General features: G+C 39.0%; 1 protein-coding gene across 5 annotated transcripts in view; it reads right to left on the bottom strand.

The window, feature by feature from the left end:
- Nucleotides 1-20,481, bottom strand: part of LOC124709755 (ADP-ribose glycohydrolase MACROD2-like) — a 93,461-nt gene that overhangs the window by 48,137 nt on the left and 24,843 nt on the right. For all 5 annotated transcript variants that reach the window (XM_047240866.1, XM_047240867.1, XM_047240868.1 and 2 more), the window contains one exon: nt 20,247-20,402. In XM_047240866.1, coding sequence (XP_047096822.1) covers nt 20,247-20,402 — 156 coding nt within the window. The remainder of the gene's footprint in view (nt 1-20,246; nt 20,403-20,481) is intronic.

The following is a 20,481-nucleotide window of genomic DNA, read 5'->3' as shown; positions in this document are numbered from 1 at the left end:
AAGGGTTTCTACTAGCCCTCGTCTTTTTACCGATTTGATCCTCTGCTACCTTCTCTATTTCATCCCTCAAAGCTACCCATTCTTCTTCTACTGTATTTCTTTCCCCCATTCCTGTCAATTGTTCCCTTATGCTCTCCCTGAAACTATGTACAACCTCTGGTTCTTTCAGTTTATCCAGGTCCCAGCTCCTTAAATTCCCACCTTTTTGTAGTTTCTTCAGTTTTAATCTACAGTTCATAACCAATAGATTGTGGTCAGTGCCCCTGGAAATATCTTACAATTAAAAACCTGGTTCCTAAATCTCTGTCTTACCACTATATAATCTATCTGATACCTTCTAGTATCTCCAGGGTTCTTCCATGTATACAACCTTCTTTCATGATTGTTAAACCAAGTGTTAGCTGTGATTAAGTTATGCTCTGCGCAAAATTCTACCAGGCGGTTTCCTCTTTCATTTCTTAACCCCAATCCATATTCACCTACTACGTTTCCTTCTCTCCCCTTTCCTACTCTCGAATTCCAGTCACCCATGGCTATTAAATTTTCATCTCCTTTCACTACCTGAATAATTTCTTTTATCTCATCATACATTTCATCAATTTCTTCGTCATCTGCAGAGCTAGTTGGCATATAAATTTGTATAACTGTAGTTGACTTGGGCTTCATGTCTATCTTGGCCACAATAATGCGTTCACTATGCTGTTTGTAGTAGCTTACCCATACTCCTATTTTTTTATTCATTATTAAACCTACTCCTGCATTACCCCTATTTGATTTTGTATTTATAACCCTGTATTCACCTGACCAAAAGTCTTGTTCCTCCTGCCACCGAACTTCACTAATTCCCACTATATCTAACTTTAACCTATCCATTTCCCTTTTTAAATTTTCTAACCTACCTGCCCAATTAAGGGATCTGACATTCCACGCTCTGATCCGTAGAACGCCAGTTTTCGTTCTCCTGATAACGATGTCCTCTTCAGTAGTCCCCGCCCGGAGATCCGAATGGGGGACTATTTTACCTCCGGAACATTTTACCCAAGAGGACGCCATCATCGTTTAATCATACAGTAAAGCTGCATGCCTTCGGGAAAAATTACGGCTTTAGTTTCCCCTTGCTTTCAGCTGTTCGCAGTACCAGAACAGCAAGGCCATTTTGGTTAGTGTTACAAGACCAGATCAGTCAATCATACAGACTGTTGCACCCGCAACTACTGAAAAGGCTGCTGCCCCTCTTCAGGAACCACACGTTTGTCTGGCCTCTCAACAGGAGGCTGTGTTAGTATTTGTGGACAACCTGTTGACAGCTGTGACTTATTGGTAAGAGACAGTTGTTACATATGGTTAAGTTACACTTCATACAAGATAAGAAAGTTAATAAATGTTCAAAGATTAGAAGTGTTGAGGAAAAGCTTACTGCAGCATCATAGGAGATAAAATATTTGCAGATATTAACAGGAGCAGTTCAATCATGTCACAATGGCCAGCACGAATCCACCAAAAATTTCATGGACGGAGTAAGGGACTCGTTTCTTTTTTTTTTTTTTTTTTTTTTTTTCCTTTCTTGAGAAAAAGTGGGCACTGGGAATGAGACTGTAGGCAGAATAGGGTGCAGGACACGGAGGTACAGACAGGGAATAGCAAAAGGAAGGCCGAAGTTCTAAGCCCCCTGTTTAAGAAATTGTTCATCTAGGAGAATCATACAAACATATTATCATTTGACCATCGCACAGAGTCTCATATAGATGATAGTGTAATAAGCATCCCTAGTGTGGAGAAACAACGGAAAGAGATGGAAACAAATAAAGTCACCACATCTGGATGGAATCCCAACTCGGTTTTACAAAAATTACCCTACGTCGTTGGCCCCTTACTCAGTTTGCATTTATCGTTAATCTCTCAACCGGTGAAAGTGCCAAGCGACTGGAAAGAAGCGTAGGTGACTTCTGTATGTAAGAAGGGTAAAAGAACACACCCGCAGAATTACAGACCAATATCCTTAACATCGGTTTGCTGCTGAATTCTAGAATATATTCCAATTTCCTAGGAACTGAAAAGCTCACGTCCACGAATCCGCACAGTTCTAGAAAGCATTGCATGATATATTGCGAATTATGGACGAAGGGCAACAGGTAGATTCAATATTTCTAGATTTCCGAAAAGTATTTGACATGGTACCCCACTGCAGATGTTAACAAAGGTATGTTCGTACAGAATAGGCTCCCAGATATGTGACTGGCTTGAAGCCTTCTTAAATAACAGAACGCAGTATGCTGCCCTCGATGACGAGGATTCATTGGAGACAGGGCAAACATCTGGAGCACCCCAGGGAAGTATGATAGGACTGCTGCTATTTTCTATATACACACATCAAAAATAGTTTTGCATCACCCCAGTTCCCAGACCACCTGAAGATAGACATTGACTGTGGATACTGCATCAGACACACAGTCCCTTTGATTGTTAAGGATGTCACTAAACCCACCCAAAGATGTAAACAACAATGTATGAGCAGCGCCTATTAGACATAGGGGCTCCGACAGCCAATCAGTTCCAGTCATTCCACCAGGAAGGGGGTACACGGCTCATGTTGTCTGTAGTTCAACCATGCCTAGACGGTCAATACCACAGTTTGATCGCATCAGAATTATTAATTTGTGTCAAGAAGGGCTCTCAACAAGGGAAGTGTCCAGGCATCTCTCAGTGATGTTGTTCAGACATGGAAAGATACAGAAAGACAGGAACTGTCGATGGCATGCTTCGCTCAGGCCGCCCAAGAACTACTACTGCAGTGGATGACTGCAACCTACAGATTATAGCTCAGAGGAACCCTAACAGTAATGCCACCATGTTGAAAAATGCTTTTCATGCAGGCAAAGGACGTCATGTTATGACTCAAACTGTGCGCAATAGGCTGCATGATGCAAGACTTCACTTCCAATGCCCATGGGGTGAGATCCATCTTTGCAAGGACGACACCATGCAACGCGGTACAGATGGGCCCAACAACATGCCAAATGGACTGCTCAGGATTGGCATCACATTCTCTCACCAACAAGTGTCGCATATGCTTTCAATCAGACAATCGTCGGAGGAGTGTTTGGAGGCAACCCGGTCACGCTGAATGCCTTAGACACAATGCCCAGAGAGTGCAGCAAAGTGGAGGTTCCCAGCTGTTTTAGGGGAGGTATTATGTAGGGCTGAGGTACACCGCTGATGGTCATGGAAGGCACCATAATGGCTGTACGATACGTGAATGCCATCCTCCGACTGATAGCGCAACCATGTCAGCAGCATATTGGCGAGGCATTCGTCTACATGGACGACAATTCGCGCCCCATCGTGCACATCTTTTGAATGACTTCCTTCAGGATAATGACATCGCTCGACTAGAGTGGCCAGCATGTTCTCCGGACACGAACCCTATCAAACATGCCTGGGACGGATTGATAAGAGCTGTTTATGGATGACGTGACCCACCAACCACTTGAGGAGTAGGACAATTTGGACCAACAGTGCCTTGATAAACTTTTGGATAGTATGCTACGACGAATACAAGCATGCATCAATGCATGAGAATGTGCTACTGGGTATTAAAGCTACCTGTATGTACAGCAATCTGGACCACCACCTCTGAAGGTCTCACTGTATGGTGGTACAACATGCAATGTGTGGTTTTCATGAGCTATAAAAGGGGCGGAAATGATGTTTATGTTGATCTCTATTCCAATTTTCTGTACAGGTTTCGGAACTCTCAGAACCAAGGTGACGCAAAACTTTTTTTGATGTGTGTACATAAATGATCTGGCAGACAGGGTGGGCAGCGATCTGTGGTTCTTTGCTGATGATGCTGTGGTGTACAGGGAGGTGGCGAAGATAAGTAACTGTAGGTTAATACAAGATGACCTAGACAAAATTTCTAGTTGGTGTGATGAATGGCAGCTGGCTCTTACTGTACAAAATAGTAAGTTAATGTGGACGAGTAGGAAAAACAAACCCATAATGTTCAGATATGGCCTTAGTAGTGTCTTGCTCGACACAGTCACGTTTTTTAAATATCTGGGTGTAACTTTGCCAAGAAATATGAAATGGACCAAGCATATGAGGATTGTGGTATGGAAGGCAAATGGTCGACTTCGGTTTATTGGAAGAATTTTAGGAAAGTGTTGCATATAGGATGCTAGTGTGACCTATTCTTGAGCACTGCTCAAGTGTTTGGGACCCACACCAGGTCAGATTCAAAGAAGATATCAAAGCAATTCAGAGGCGAACAGCTAGATTTGTTACCAGTAGGCTTGATCAGCAAGCAAGTATTACGTATATTCTTCAGGAGCTTAAGTGGGAATCCCTGGAGGGAAGAAGACCATTCATTTTGAAGAACACTACTGGGAAAGTTCAGTTAACTGGTATTTGAAGCGGACTGCAAAATGATCCTACTACCGCCAACATACATTTCGTACAAGGACCATGAAGATAAGATATGAGAAATTAGGTCTCATACAGAGGTATATAGAGTGTCGTTCTTCCTTCGCTCCATCTGAGAGTGGAATAGTTAAGGAAACATCTAGTTGTGGTACAGGGCACCCTCTGCCACACACCGTGCGGTGGCTAGTGAAGTATGCAGCATAGCTAATCATCAAGCAGCAATGGGGGATCCAGGACTGTCAGATGGCATTCCCAGTAAAGTTTAGCAAAATTGATACAAGTGAAGAGGTGAAATTTTGCTTAACTGACTTAGTGGGTGGAAGAGAAGACAATGTTTTGTTAGACACAGGTGTGCAATTGTCTATGGCAAGTTTGGCCCGATGGGCGAAAGGCAGTATAACCCACCGTGGCATAAGTTATGTGGAGTTATGGGGTAATGACCCATGTTTCCTGGGATTGGCAATATTGGATTTTCAGGCGGGGAGAAAGAATTTCCAGGAATGCATGGAAGTTTTCCCTCTTATTGGTGGTGGTTACTGTGTGCCCTTAAGGTTGGATTATCTGTGTAAACAAGATGCTAAAACTGACCCTGGGCAACTCACAGTACAAGTCAGTGGGACAATGTTTCATCTAGGGAAAACTGTTCTCGGGACCACACTTCTCGCATATGATTAACCAATTAGGTTGCATGTAAGGTCACTAAAGATGAATACATGCAATTAAATACTGAAATGTATGGGAAAACAGCTACAGATGAGTGTAGGAATTGATTTGCCAGTAAACGTATTATGTGTCATTGAGCCACTGAGAGAGGAGATGAATGAGACAAAACATGGTGTGTTGTAAGTGTTCAGGAAATAAACATTGAGCAGGTGGTGACTGTCAGAATAGGTAACTTTGGGACTGAAGACTTGGATTTGCCTAAGGTTTTGCTGGTTGCCAATTTAGAGATTTTAGAAGATAATTATCTGGATAGAATGAATTTGGACCCTAAGCATTAGCGAGCCTCAAGTATAACGGCATTGCGGGCAAAAGTGAAACACTTAGAAAGAATGCACAAATTAGCAATGGTGGAGTTGTTCTTACAGTTTGAAGAACTGTTTAATCCTCATGGGCCTTTTCCAGTGACCACAATCATACAACAGAGAAAATCAACTGGGAATGAATCGGACATGAACTATAAACCACAATGTGTACATCATCATGTGCAGTCTGTGATGGAGTAGTTCGTTAAGCATGTGCTACAGGATGGCACTACTGAAGAAAGTACTTGTCCTTGCGGAGAACCAGTCATAATTGTATCAGAGCTTATTGTTATTGCTGTGACTACAGATAATCTTAATAATTGTGAGCCTCATTTACAGTGTGACATACTTCCAGTACTATCCACAGTGCAAAAAATTTAAAGTTATCACGCATCACACGACATTAAAATGATTATTGGGTTCATCTAATAGGCCATCATATTGGTCAATGAGGCTAATTGAATTCCATTTTGACATAATTCATAAGCCGGGAAAGAATTATAGGAATATGGAATATAGATGGCCTCAGTAGGAAGATTGGTGTGTTGTGGAGAGAAGATCACTCTGTGATGGAGTGGCAGAAAATGCAAGTTGTTGTCAAGGACTGCAAATTATTTGCAATGTAAAGCAATGCACAAAGATGTGCTATGCAAGAAAACAAAGGTCATACTGCAAGTTGTTCTAGCTATGATGTGTGAGGAACTACTGAAAGTGTTGCCAGGACATGGGGTTCGTAGAACTACAGGACTGGTTGCATTCCAGTGAGCAGGATGTGGAGCAATACATGAAGAAATGTGTTCCATGTGCAGAGCATGCTGAATCGAGTTACCTGTGTATTCCATTGCAAATATTACTGGAGGGTAGTAGGCCATTTAAAATTATTATTATTATGGAATCTTAGGTTCTTTTTCACAAACACCAGTAGGGAACTGCTACATGCTGACAACCATACACCACTTCTCATGCTACATGGTAATGGTAGCTATCCTGGATCAGAAAGCCAACAAATGGTGTGGTAACAGCTGTTCAAGTTTGGTGTTCCAAAAATGTTGGCTACAGACTGGGCATCAATTTTATGTTGGAGCTGATGTAATAGCTGTGTCATCTATTGTGCATTCGGAAGTTAAGAACAAGTGCACAGCACCCACAGTCAAATTGAAGAACAAAGTGTGTGCATTGGATAGTGGGAGAAATGTTAAGCCACTATGTAAATAGCCATTATGATGAGTGGGATACACTATTGCCATATGTGGTTGCAGCTTATAATTTACCAAAGATACACCAAAGTAAAGGCCTAGCCCCAAACACAGTAGTATATGGTCAGAAAATGGTATTACTGTTCAAGACATGTAAAACTAAAGTGCAGAAGAATGGAGAGTCAGTGTGAAATTTCAAAAGCACATTGTGGAAGGTATGGAAGCAGGTAGAGAAAGCCAATGCAAAGGACCTCAAACACAGGACTGGACAGCGTAGTGGAATGCAAAGCTACCTGAGTACTTAGTAGGACAGTGGGTAATGTTGACAAATCTGTATACTCCAAAAGGAAGGACAAACAGTTGTTCATGTCATATCAGGGTCTGTATCAAGTAACTGAAATGACCTCACTAGTGAACTGTCTATCCATCCTACGGTCATACAAGGTAGAGCAAACTGAGTCCGCACAAACTACGTGCACATTTGTGTATCAAATAAGAAAGAAAGTTATGGCAATGAAAAAAAAGATAGTGTATTATGAAGTTTGGGGGCTTTGTTACAAGAATTGTTTTTATGAAGGATTTGTTTTAATTTGTATTTTTGCACGAGATTATACCAAGCTCCAAATCATACAGATAGAGAAATAGATGATGTACGGGTGATGTAGTTTTTGTGTATTTTGTTTGGAGTCTTGCTTATGTTTCTAGTTAGGGTTGAAATTTGAGGGTTCATTTTAGTTCACATGATAGTTCCAGGAGATGATGTTTGTTTACTTTGTTATGTAGTGTAAGTGGTGTATAGTTACGAATATTTTCAGATTTTAGATTTAAGTATAACATGGGGAGTGAAGTGATGCGCAGTTGCATGTAGTGTAGCGTTGAAGAAACTGTGGCAGTTGAGTTGTTTTCGTATGCAGTGATTCGGAAACATGTTTATTTAATCATAGGGCACAGAGGAAACAGTACTCGATAAGTAGGCTGATAGCAGAGGAGCTACAGTGATGTAAGTGAGAGAAAGTTACTATTTGCCCATACAGAATGGTCCAAAGACGGATCCCCACAAAATGTCCTTTTTACATAACCTCATTTTCAGCGGTTAGGACGTCAATGGGTATACTCCGTATATACTCCAGTTACAGCTATCACAAATTGCTGTGAGCAAGGGTGGTTTAAATTGAAAGAATGATTAGGGCCATGGGAGAAAGAGTTCCTACTAAATGGTACAGAATGTGACATCCTGGAACTCAATTTTTGGCTTCTAGCAACAATAACAGAGACTACGGCTCTGCGTCTAATATACCCACTGCAGCATCTACCCGACAAAGCTTTTACGGTATATCTATTAGGAGCATCACCTTCCTGAGCAATACCTAGGATTCCGACATATCAGGTCTCTGGACGAGCTTGCATCTGTACAGACAGGGCGCAAATGTTTCAAAATATTTAGCAGTGATGTAATAGATACCATCACGGAGTCATGGTGGTAGAAATCTCATCTTCAGTTACTATTGTAATCCTGATTCTCATTTGTACAGCATTTATCTGTCTATGGCAGAAAGCCATCCACCCGAATTCTCCGTCCATTACAGAACGACCGAGTGGATCACCTCCAGGACTAGAGTAGATGTCACTGTACTCATCTCCATGCGATGTGATCTGGATTACAATGAGGAAAGATCGTAGTGTGAAAGGTGTAATTAAATATGCAAAAAATGTATAGAGTACTACGTAATATTCAAGTAATTCATATATTTAGCACCAGCCTAGGATTTGGTGAACCAAATCTTCCAAAGGTGCAGCTAGCTGCCTGTGAAATTCCACTGCCAAGGCCGCAATATTACTCAGGCGGCATAGTGCAACACCTGAGACTGCCAAAGCAGTGAGCTAAATTACCTCACACCTTAGCCTGATGCTATGCCACCTCAGTCCCTACGTGAACATTAGTGGGCCCTGATCATAACAAAGCTTGGCAAATCTATCATAAATGCTTGCACCTCGGACTTAGTAGTATATTGTCTTCAACTGTTATCAATGTCAAAACACATTCCACATCCACAGATGGCCCGAAATAGGTCAGCCAGCCTTGACTATATCCCACTGCCTCTTCCACTAGCTGATTGTCCACGGGTCGCACCTACACCTAATGCTGATCCAGCTGTGTCAACCTTTCTGGCAACATCAACCTGCTTTTGGGTATCTCCAGGGAGTAACCTGTGCACCAGCATGCCTCATTTCTGACTGTTGCCTAACCGCTGCCTGTCCAGCGTACATGCACGCTGCCACCGCAGACTTGCGTCTGCCTGCTGTCGCTGCTGCGCCCTTCTCCAAGGTCCAGGGTTCAGGCCACTGTGCTCACTCATCCCTATGCTACTGCCTGGTGTCACAGCATCACCTGCCAGTGCCCGTCACTAGCAGCCTGCATTTTCAGTACATGGCTGGCCATGCTGTCAGCATCTGACACAGCACCACTGGGGACTGTTTACCATGCAAGGCCACTGCATCACTGCACTTTGTTGACCAGAGCAAGTACAGCTGAGATGGCAAGCTACCCCTCACCGCTTGAGGGTCACATGACTTGATTGTGCTTTCGATACACCACCAACATCCATTGCATGAGAATCTCAATGAACAGAGGTAGTAACTGCTGCAGGAACATTCCTGATTTCAGAACTGGGGAGGGACTGGTAATACACACACTACATATTGCACAGTATCCTGAATTGATCATTCAGGCTTAAATAGTACTGGCATTCTCAACATGATTACAGAAGTGCTGCCAGTTATTATACTACACTGTGAGTTTTGTCAGGATTTTATATTCTTTCTTTTTTTTTTGTAAGCATTAACTTACTTCGTGCCATGTATTACTAATGGTTGTACGCTATTTTACTTCTACTAAATCCACTTACAAGTTAACATTTCATGTCACCTCACCAAACTACTGTATGCAGTGAGGTCACATCAGATAACTGTTGTGGGATGCAGAAAGACCCAACAAAGATCAGTGGTGCAAAGCCTGGCAAATGACCTTCAACTGAAATAAATGTAATGAGCAAAAAGATGATAAAACTTTATATTGTATTAATGATGAGACAACAATAAACCACACCAAGTTCTTCTGACATGGTAGCAAGTTACCTGTCTACCCACAAGAGCTGATGCTTCGCTACATTAGCCAGTGCAGCGTTCGGTGAAGTGAAAAGTAGTTTCAGCAGAAGTACAAATGTGAAACGATATTAATAATACACTAAGAACGAAGATCGATTTTTTGTGTCTCCTGCTTGCAGATGACAAACATGTATTTTACTCACCTGTGTAACAACCAGTTTTTTTTTTTTTTTTTTTTTTTTTTTTTATAGCACTTATGCAAAACCAACAGTACAGATATTTTGCAAAGTGTTTCATATTTAACTCCAAAATAAAATTTTCATATGCCAGGGTGTATACGTGGACAAGGAAAAAAAAAAAAATTCCCGGATTTCCCGTTTAAAAATACACTTTCTCCTGGGTGACAGTATATTTTCCCTTATCAGTCCTTTGAATGGTTATGGTTTTATACACGGGCGTACAATTTCCCGGAACTTTAGAAAACGAAACTCAGGGAAAAAGACACATTTTGGAAAAATCTTTGATGTGCAGCAACATGTACGCGCGTATTTTCGTATTACGAAAGTACACATTGGAATTCCACCAAACACCGCATGATAATTTCCGAATAGTTGAAATCGAGATTTCGATGCGCTTTTGTAAGCCGTTCATAGCTCATGTCACGTGATCTCACCAGCCGATGACAGCGGATATTCAGAGCATGGGACATGTGATGAAGTCAGCCAACAGCAACATCACTGTTAAGTAGCATGAACACACAAACAGGGAAAGTTAATAGTTTAAATTAATATACATAGTGCTGCTACAAGAAAAGCAAAGCTTTCACGTATAATATTGGTCTCAAGCTGCAAGAGAAGCTAAGCTTTCGCGTATACTGTTGATCTTTTTTGCGCGTGCTACGCTTTAAGATACATCACGCAAACGTGCCAGTAAAATTTTTAATAATGACATAAATGTCTGATCTTCAGGATTTGAAATTCTTCTAAATGGCTTGTCATCAAAGAGTTGATTTTTAATGAGAGTGAAACACTCTGTGATTTAATAAACTCAAGGTACATTCTTGCACATAGTTCAACTTACGTAAAAGGATATTTACTTTGAAAGTAACCCTTTTCAAACCACTATTCACAATATTTTCCCGTGACCTGTTAGAAATAGGTTCGCTTCAGCAGTTGCCAGAGAGCTCAGATAACAGGCAACACTGCGCTCGGGTAGATATCATGACGTAGGAAGCCCGTATGTACTTATGTGTAAAACATTGAAAGATCATACATTATGTCATGAAAGAAACAAGACATCAGAGGATACTGCAAGAGCATCCGAATTTTGTGAACCATATTAAAATGTGCACATTTAAAGTGCATACTTAAAGTGCATATTTGTATGTCCAGATTCCCAATGAAGTAGACCTCGACCTGATATTAAGCTTTACAGTGTGGTTTTCAGGATGTAAATTTTCTTGGAGCACCAGTACTGCATTATATCATGTTTGGATCTTTATTATGCCATAATGCCATACGTGCTAGAAAATGAAAATGTGCACTTGAAACGCAGCGAACAGTTGAAACTAGCCAGTACTGTGAAATTAAACATTTCGTTTCAAATACATTGACTGCCTCCGCGGAAAAGGTTAACTAAAGTCAAATTTCTTTAGCAAACAGACAAAAATAAATTCATTGTTCCGCAAGGCGATTAGGCTGTCAGAAAGGTGGAAATAAAATAACATCTGAAAGTAATGACATATTTTAGCCTTCTGTAATTATGTTAATGTGTTTTATTTCACTTGATAGCTCCCGGCCACATATATACGTTTTGTTTTCATTTGACGTGAGACTAAACGAAGGGGAAACAGCAAAATCACTAAATGTAAATACAGGTCACGTGGAGTCTACCCACTATAACTCAGACTGCTTTGCGCACCAGCCCCGGATCTACGACGTTTGCGACCAGGTCAATACTAAAAAAATCGGATTTTCAAAATACGTTCATCTTGTAGCGCACATCTTTCGGAAAAGTCTGAAACATAAAACATATGTACTCGAGGAAATGTAAGACATATTATTTGGTCTTAAGTATGCCAAAGTGCAGTGCCACACCTCTTCATAAAGCATTTTTCTACTGCACATCTAAACTATTTTCAGAGAGTGGAAACTGAAATGTCCTGTGGTGCCTCTCCTGCTCCCAGTCAGCCGGTTTGACAGCCTGCCCCTTTTAATAAATAAATCTCGTAATTAATAACGGATGGGATTATTTGTAATCGAGAGAACAAGAACTCTTCAGAAAATCTGAACTCTTTATTGTCTATTGGTTAATAACTTGCTGTTTCGTGTGACATAAAATTAAATATAGGATATATAAAACCAATACTGACAAGAAATAAGCAATAAATTATACATTTCTTCAAACCTTAGCTCATAGCATTTTTTTCTCTCTAATCTTGCTGCAGCTTTATATGGCGTGCTTTCCTTTTTGTGAAAGAAACTATTACGTCATCAAAGATAGTCAAACATTTTGCTACATGAAAAATCGACATGTCGTTATCTAATACTGAAAAAGCTGTTAATACAAATAATACCCAAGACTTGTGTGGTTTCTCGATCTGATTACGTCTATTTTGTCACTGTCTGCCTTTCTAATATGGCAGCAATTTTGTAACACACCAAATAAATGAGACTGTTTTGGCACAAATGGCCATTTTTATAACACGACAGAATATAATCCACGAAGTACCAATATCAAATGCCTATTAGGCCTACTACAAGCAAAATGTTTTATGTTAGGAAATAGTTTCACATTTCATTCATACGCACCAGCTTCTCAAGCATGAGATTGAAAAGTAGTATTACGAAATTTTTATATAAATTTGGAATCGTCTTATTCTTCCATAATTTGGGCGATGTCCCCATTTCTTCTAACAATCAATCTTGTCATCACCAATTCTGTAGCTATTCCTGCCACTGTCAAAATTTGTTCGCCGATTAACTTCAGTAACCTTGCCAGAATCACAGATTTAGTTATCCAGCTTCTGGTTAGACGTTATTACATATTCGAAAAACACATTTTCCGAATTACTTCCAGAACAGAATCTTAAGCGGCTGCTGGCTGTGGACTGTACTACTGGTCCTTACTAGTGTAGCGATCTGGCCAAAAATTTTCTGTCAAGATTTCATTTTCTTGGATACGCCGAGAAGATAATACACAATCTTTCTCACCTGTTATTCCTGTCAGTCGGGTAATTCCATTCTGATAGTCTGAATCTATGGATTTCGCTAGTAATTATAACAACGCTGATCATTCGCGTATGCGTATGAGCCAGTGCGTAGCTGCTAAAACAAATCAAATGTAAACAGTTGTGACTTCACGCTCATTCAAGCCAATTTGTTGTTATGAAGCACTGCATGGTCTTCCTAAAACCTTTGGCACATTTTCAATTGGCAGACACTTGCATGAGCACAGTGTGTCGTCGTCGTATATAGCGCATTTCCTTTGCAATTTAAATTATTTTCTTTTTTCTCTCGTTTATGTTTTATTGCTGAAGTATTATTCTGAAGTAACGGGATACAGTAATATCTTTTGTTAGAGTATTGGTTCTTACCAGTCTAAATTGAAAAAAATATTAACTAAAAACTAAGACAATGAAAAATTCCCGGAATTCTAAAAATATCCCGTGTTTTTCCCAGTTTTCTCCCGGATGAAAAAATTCCCAGGTTTTTCCCAGATCTTCTGGGTCGTATACACACTGTATGCTGTATGAGGGATCTAATGCCCCATGAAACATGGACGTTTCCGAGGTAGGGTGGCTTGCACCCCTCAACAATACAATAGCCATACGGTAGGAGCAACTACAAAGGAAGGGTATCCGTGAAGAAAGCAGACTAATCATGGTTCCAGAAAAGGAACAGCAGCGTATTCAATAGTCGCAGGGGCAACAACAGTCTGAATGGTTGACTCATCTAGACTTGTAATACTAGCCAATATGGTCTTGCTGTGCTGGTACTGTGAATGGCTGAAAACAAGGGACACTATAGCTGTTGTCTTTTTCCCCAGCAGTATGAATCTTTAGTGTATAGCTTAATGATGATGGCATCCTCTTTGGTAAAATATTCTGGAAGCAAAATAGTCTCCCATTCAGATCTCCAGGCAGGAACTACTCAGGAGGATGTAGTCAACATTAAAAATAAGACTTGCGTTCCTGGGATGGAGCATGGAATGTTAGATTCCTTAATTGACAATGCTTACTGTAATGATGACATGTTAAGTTGCAGACACACACAAAGGACACTTACATGTTAGCTTTCAGCCAAAGCCTGCAACAGAAAAATAAAGAGAAACGTACACACGCACATTCACATGCAAGCACACCTCATGCACACATGACTGCCATCTCTGGCAGTTGTTGAGAGGTTCAGGGAGAGCATTAGGGCAATGTTGGACTAAAACAAAGGAAAGTAATGCAACAGAAGAAAAATGGATAATTTTGAGAGATGAAATAAAGAATATAGCAGAAGATCAAGCTAAAAAGATAAACCCCAGTGCTACATTCTTGGGTAACACAGGAAATACTGAATTTAATTGATACAAGGAGAAAATTAAAAAAAAAAAAAATGCAGTAAATGAAGCAGGCAAAGGGAATACAGACATCTAATAAATGAGATCAACAGAAAGTGCAAAATGGCTAAGCTGGAAGAGGGTAACTGCAAGGCTGTAGAAGCACACATAACTAAGGGAATTGTAGACGCTGCCTGTAGAAAAATTAAAGACACCTTTGGAGAAAAGACGAACAGCTGTGTGAGTATCAAGAGCTCAGATTGCTTCAATTCTTTGTCATTTATTAAACAAATATTATTTATTGCTTTTAAATTAGTTTTCAGACTAACACATTTTTTTCACGCATCTCATCTGAAAGTTGATTTATGTAGACTTGTCACAGTGACATACTTAAAACCGAAAAATTGTTTCACAAATGCAAAGTGGATAGCAGAGTATTATTTCTCCTGAAATCACTTTTACTACAGGATACTGATACTGACTCTCAAATCACAGTCCTCCTTAGCAAAACATTAGAAATCATCAATTCTGCTCTAGTATTTGGGAAGTGACTTTGTTGTGATTCCACGTTACGTTTAACCCACAAATGATGTTCGAAATCCATACATATGAGGTCCGTGAGAAAAGTAATGAGACTGATTTTTTTTTATTACCGAAGTTTTTATTTTATTTTATTTTTTCCAAATATGAATATTGTTCCTTTCAAAGCAGTTCCCTTTGGCAACTATACAACGTTGGAGTCATTGCTAGTCTTGGCAGCAGCACTGAAAGGATTCAACTGATTGGACCTTTAACATGTTGGTCACATTCTTCTGAACGTTTTCCAGAGTCCCAAAATGATATCCTTTTAAGACATTTTTCAATTTTGAGAAAATAATATGTCAGAAGGACTCAGATCAAGTTAGGGCTGTAAAACAACAAGAATGTCTTCTGAGGTCAAACATTCTGTGATGGAGTGGCCATGTGACATGGGGTGTCATCATGAAGCAGCATCCATTTGTCTACAATGTCTGGTCTCACTAGATTCACCCTTTTCCTGAGCCTTCCAATGGCATTTTCGTAAACATTCAACAGGTCACACATTATCCTTATTTTTAAACATCAGTCTGATCTCACAAGAGCATGCACACATTCAACATTTTTGTCGGTTTTTGAAGTTTAAGATCTCTCTGAGTGAGGTTCATTTTCATTTTCAATGTGTTCTTAGCCTTTCAAAACTGATCAGTGTCAGCAAAAACTTGTGTTGAAAAGCCACACTTGCTGATTCCCCAAGTTTAACACAAAACTAGATAATATAATGTTGCTCTAAATTCCGCTGTGAGGTATTATAAAAAGTGAGGTATTATAAAATGTGTGTGTGTGTGTGTGTGTGTGTGTGTGTTCCGCTGTGAGGTATTATAAAAAGTGAGGTATTATAAAATATGTGTGTGTGTGTGTGTGTGTGTTTTTTTTCCACAGTTCGTCCTATACCACTGGACCAATTTCAACCAAACTTCGTACATACATCACTTGCTCTCAGGAAACAATCGTTTGGGTGTAAGAATCAACTACCTATCATAGTTCAAGCAACATGATGCCATGAACAATGAGATGCATGAAAAACTCCCACATTGTGTGCGACATTAAATTTGTTACTTCTCTGCTAATAACTCCATTCACAGACAATATCCACATGTACGTAAGTACCTACACAAATATTTCATTGTATGACATATGGTTAAAGAGATATGATGTATACACACTGAGGTGCATGAAAAAAATGTTGCATCATGTGTGAACTTTTAATACATTTATTCTTTACCACTAAGATACTTCTACAGTTACGTCAACTTAAGGAAATACCTGATACCTGGCAATGCTTTCGACTGTTTTCAACTGCAAAGTGAAAATGGTTGTAGTAAAAAACAAGAGCTGTCTATAGAGTGGTGTTGCCATAGAGATGTTTCACTATTTTGTTGTAAACATGTGAAGCAGCTGTGGCCAGTGTACAGTAATAGTTCTACTTAATTTGGAACTGTACTTATACATCTGTACATTATACATGTTTCTTTGTATGGCTATTTCATAATTTTAAAGGTGTTTTCACGAATACATGAAAACAAAATTTTTTCAACAGTATGCTACAAACACAGTTCATTTGTTTTCATTTCTAATAGAAAATTGCCAAAAAGGAATATACAGGCATTGCCAGGTTTGTCAGCTAGATTAAAAATAAAATTTCCTTTTCCATCGTAACATATTTGAAACTCATGACCCAATTTCTTCAACTTTCCTTTAGCTATTTTATGTCTGTTGCGAATGTAAACCTCCCTTGGTTATGGACAGCAATATAGGTGAACTATTTGTTTTTAAATCAATGGTAAAACATTGCTGAAATAGTTGCAATTAGTGTAGAAAGTGAAAAAAGTCTTTTAACAGCCTCTTGACACTTTCTTGATAAAAAGAAGTTACCAGTGTGGTGCAATATTATGAACTCTTTTTAGTACTCAGACCCAGTTTCTGTTCCAAAACTCCTGAATCTCAAGACTTTGTGCAGCTGCATTCTTGCACGTCAGATCAAAAAGCTATTCTATCTTCTAACAGAAAGCTTACTCTGATTTAGACCCAAAACACTTCTGGATAACTTTGAGCATCCAACAGCATTACTCAGGTATTTTAAGAGATTTGAGATTTAACGTCTGTTGATGTCAGTCATTAGCAACCACTGATGTCTTTCTTTGTTCATTATTTTGTAGTACTATCAACTGGACAAATTGCACAATTATTTCAATGAAATAGCCATATCCGAAAGTGTTAGCAATCTTGGTAAAAATGGAGGAATGTATTGCAGATTAAGAGAGTCTGGTATCTGTACTATCTTTGTCTATTCATGCGCGTGCGGAGTACTTCTGCTTCTTGGCAGGGGAAAGGCGAAAGTACCAGCAAGTGCAGTCAGTCGAATTGGGCCATTTCAGTATTGCAACTGCTAACGCCACCTGCCTAAAACATGTTTTTATGTTGCAGTTGTTGACTGCAAAGTAAATAAAGCTGTGTTCAATCTTCTGAAAGCTGCAGTGGTGTTGTTCCCTTGGAAGTGATGTGCCCTTGCCTTCCTCAGATATTTGGACTGGCTTATCCAGCAAATTACAGGTGGAAATATATGAGGGCAGTCAAATGAAAGCCATACACCAGCAAAAACCGGACCATTAAATGCATCTTTACAGTATGGAACTTAATCCACTGAGCCACTGAATGACACTACTACAAAAACCAATAATAATTTATTTATCAAAAAATAACCACAATGTAAGGGGCAAACACTAGTTACACATCTGTACAGGAAGTAAACAAAGAAAATGGGGCGGTACTCTGCACTGTTTCTATTTAAGTAACAGACAATGAATAACAAATAATTATTTGAATTTGCGGAGAGGAATAATTCCTTTATCCATGAATAATTTATTTGCAAATTAATTTGTTTGAATAATCTATTTACAGGAATAATTATCTTGATACAAATTTATTTCCATAATGCCCCTTTATAATTATGATAGGCAAATGATATGAAAGGGAAACTGCAGTTAAGATGGGCACGAGACATGATTGTAGTCTACCTACACAGTTCTTGAATCTGTATGTTGAGCAAGATGTGACTGAAACCACAGAGGAACTTGGAAAGAAAATTAAAGTGCAGGGAGAAGAAATAAAAACTTTAAGGTTTGCCGATGATTTTGTAATTTTGTCAGAGACACCGAAAAACTTGGAAGAGCAGTTAAAAGAATGTCTCGAACAGAAGTTATAAGATGAACATAGACAAAATTAAAACAAGACTGATTGATTTATCTAATTAAATCAGAGCAAATATTTTAAATGGTACTGTTAGTAACATGGCGATTCAATTCATATTACAGCACAACCCCGCTTTTACGTTCCGCCGTTTACGACATTTTTTATCGGTACTGTCAAATGCCCTATGCCCACAATGTTAATTTGCACCTGATTTTGCGTCAACGTATTTATAATTTTCTTGTGATTTATGCATTACGAAAAATATGTTTGTGCAGAAAAAATGACACTGGGATGATGTTGGCCATTCAGTAGTGTTTACAAATATTACTTGGTTAAGTTTCTTGACACCAGGACACACTACTCAGTGGATTTGAACCGATAAATGTGTAAAAGTTGGAACAATTCGTGCTGTATCTGTCCCCGCTGCCAAGCTCTACTTGGCGTGGTGGCTGATGGGAGTAATTAGGTTCGTTCAAATGAAGATATCATGATGAATCACAACCATTTCCAAACTGTGTCTACTGCGCAGATGCAGTCTCGTAATTGTTGTGATCACCTGATACCTTTGTCGAACCATATTTAGCATGTTCCGGTGTCTGGCTACACCGTTATTCACTTTGCATTGCTCAAATGTTTTCAGTTTAAACACAGCGCCGGTTACATATTTTATTCATGCTGCAAAACGTGTTTCAAGAATTTATTCTCATTCCCAAGTGCAGTATTTATATATATGTATTTTTTGGAAAGTTACACAAACAATGTGAGTGATTTTTGTGTGTGTGTGTGTGTGTGTGTGTGTGTGTGTGTGTGTGTGTGTGTGTGTGTGTGTGGTTTTCTACATAACTGATGAGGCCCAGTACCTGATAACCTCAAAAAGTGACTACAGTGCAAGAAACACAGAATAACACATATTCAAACACCACAAAATACTTACTTAGTATTTGCACTTGACAACGAGAAAAAAATTTTCAGAACACTTCAAGCTAAGCATGAAAAAATATGTAACTAGTGCAGATTTCATTATTTAAATAATGAATGACAGCTGCAGGCTTTCAAAAACATCGATTATGACAGATGAAATTGAGTCAAAAGTTTCTACTTCCCAGACAATTATGAGTTCCAGTTACATCAGCCGTTTTTATTAGGTAATAAACGTTCATTAGATAATAAACAAGTCCCTGACAAGTCTTTTGATGCCTGTTATGTACATATACCATACATAAAGTGCAAGTGTGTGTCCTACACATAACTTTTACAGCGTAAAACATTATTTCCCACATTTTACATTTTCCCATGTTTTACACCACTTTTTGGAAGTCCCTTGAAAAATGTAAAAGCGGGGGTTTAACTGTATATTGGTGCCTATGTTTTACATATGGGTCTCAAGTTGGGGTACTTTGGCCAATGTTTTCACGTTTGTTTACTGTTATGGCACACACAGCCTGTTTTGTTGCATTCAAATTCTTCATGATGAACATTTATGGTGTTACATCCAATTACTGACATTCTACACTCTGTAAACCATTAATTCATTCTATTTTGGCTGAATAATAAAAAGCTGGTTTTACACACAAACCACAGTGTACTATATTTATAAAACTTTGAAGATCCTAGAGAAAAAAGCAAGAAAGTTGGGTGACTAAGGGTTCTTAAATAAAGAGTTTCCAGATGGCTTGACAGGATCTGCACATCTAACCCTCTAAACTGAAATAAGCAAAAGCCTTTATGGTAAAAAGACTTGTAGGTTCATTAATGGAATGAATTTCAAACAGAAGGAATAGCTGTTTGTATGATGTGCGGGGGACTTACTGTGTGTTGTTTGACTATTCCAAGCATTTTTAAACTTAAATATGACCAACACAAAACTTTAAAATTTAGTAAGTTATTAATCTATTGTTATTTTACTGCTCATTGCTCAAATTTTCCTCTTTACATGAAGGACAAATTGCAACTTTGAGGACGTATTTTAGAAAAAACTGGATCATTGCATATTATGTAGTACAATGAAATTAAATTTCCTGTTCTATCCCACATTATCTATTTCATATTAAGGTCTGTTGTTGCACTGCAGTAGAAAAAGTTCAAAATTACAAACAGAAAAACTGTCACACTTATACATCTCGACTAAAGTATTCATCACATTAAATCAAAACAAAACTATCAGTTTCTAATGACTTACCTCCTCCACCACCCATAAGGGATGAATTTGCTGCATTTACAATTGCATCAATTTCCAACTTCGTTATATCTCCTTGCCATATTGAAACTTTCTTGCTGAGATTGTTATTTGGAGAATAGCGTGCATCAGGATCACATTGCACTTTGGCATTTGCAACTGAAACAGGAGGCCAATAGCTAAAATTTATCCAATCAATGTAATTAAATGGCAGTTATATTTTACTTCTATTGTTATA

Source organism: Schistocerca piceifrons, chromosome 1 (assembly GCF_021461385.2).
Source record: "Schistocerca piceifrons isolate TAMUIC-IGC-003096 chromosome 1, iqSchPice1.1, whole genome shotgun sequence".
Taxonomy (NCBI): Eukaryota; Metazoa; Arthropoda; class Insecta; order Orthoptera; family Acrididae; genus Schistocerca; species Schistocerca piceifrons.
Note: the sequence above shows the minus strand (reverse complement) of the source record. Positions and strands in the feature narration are given on the sequence as shown.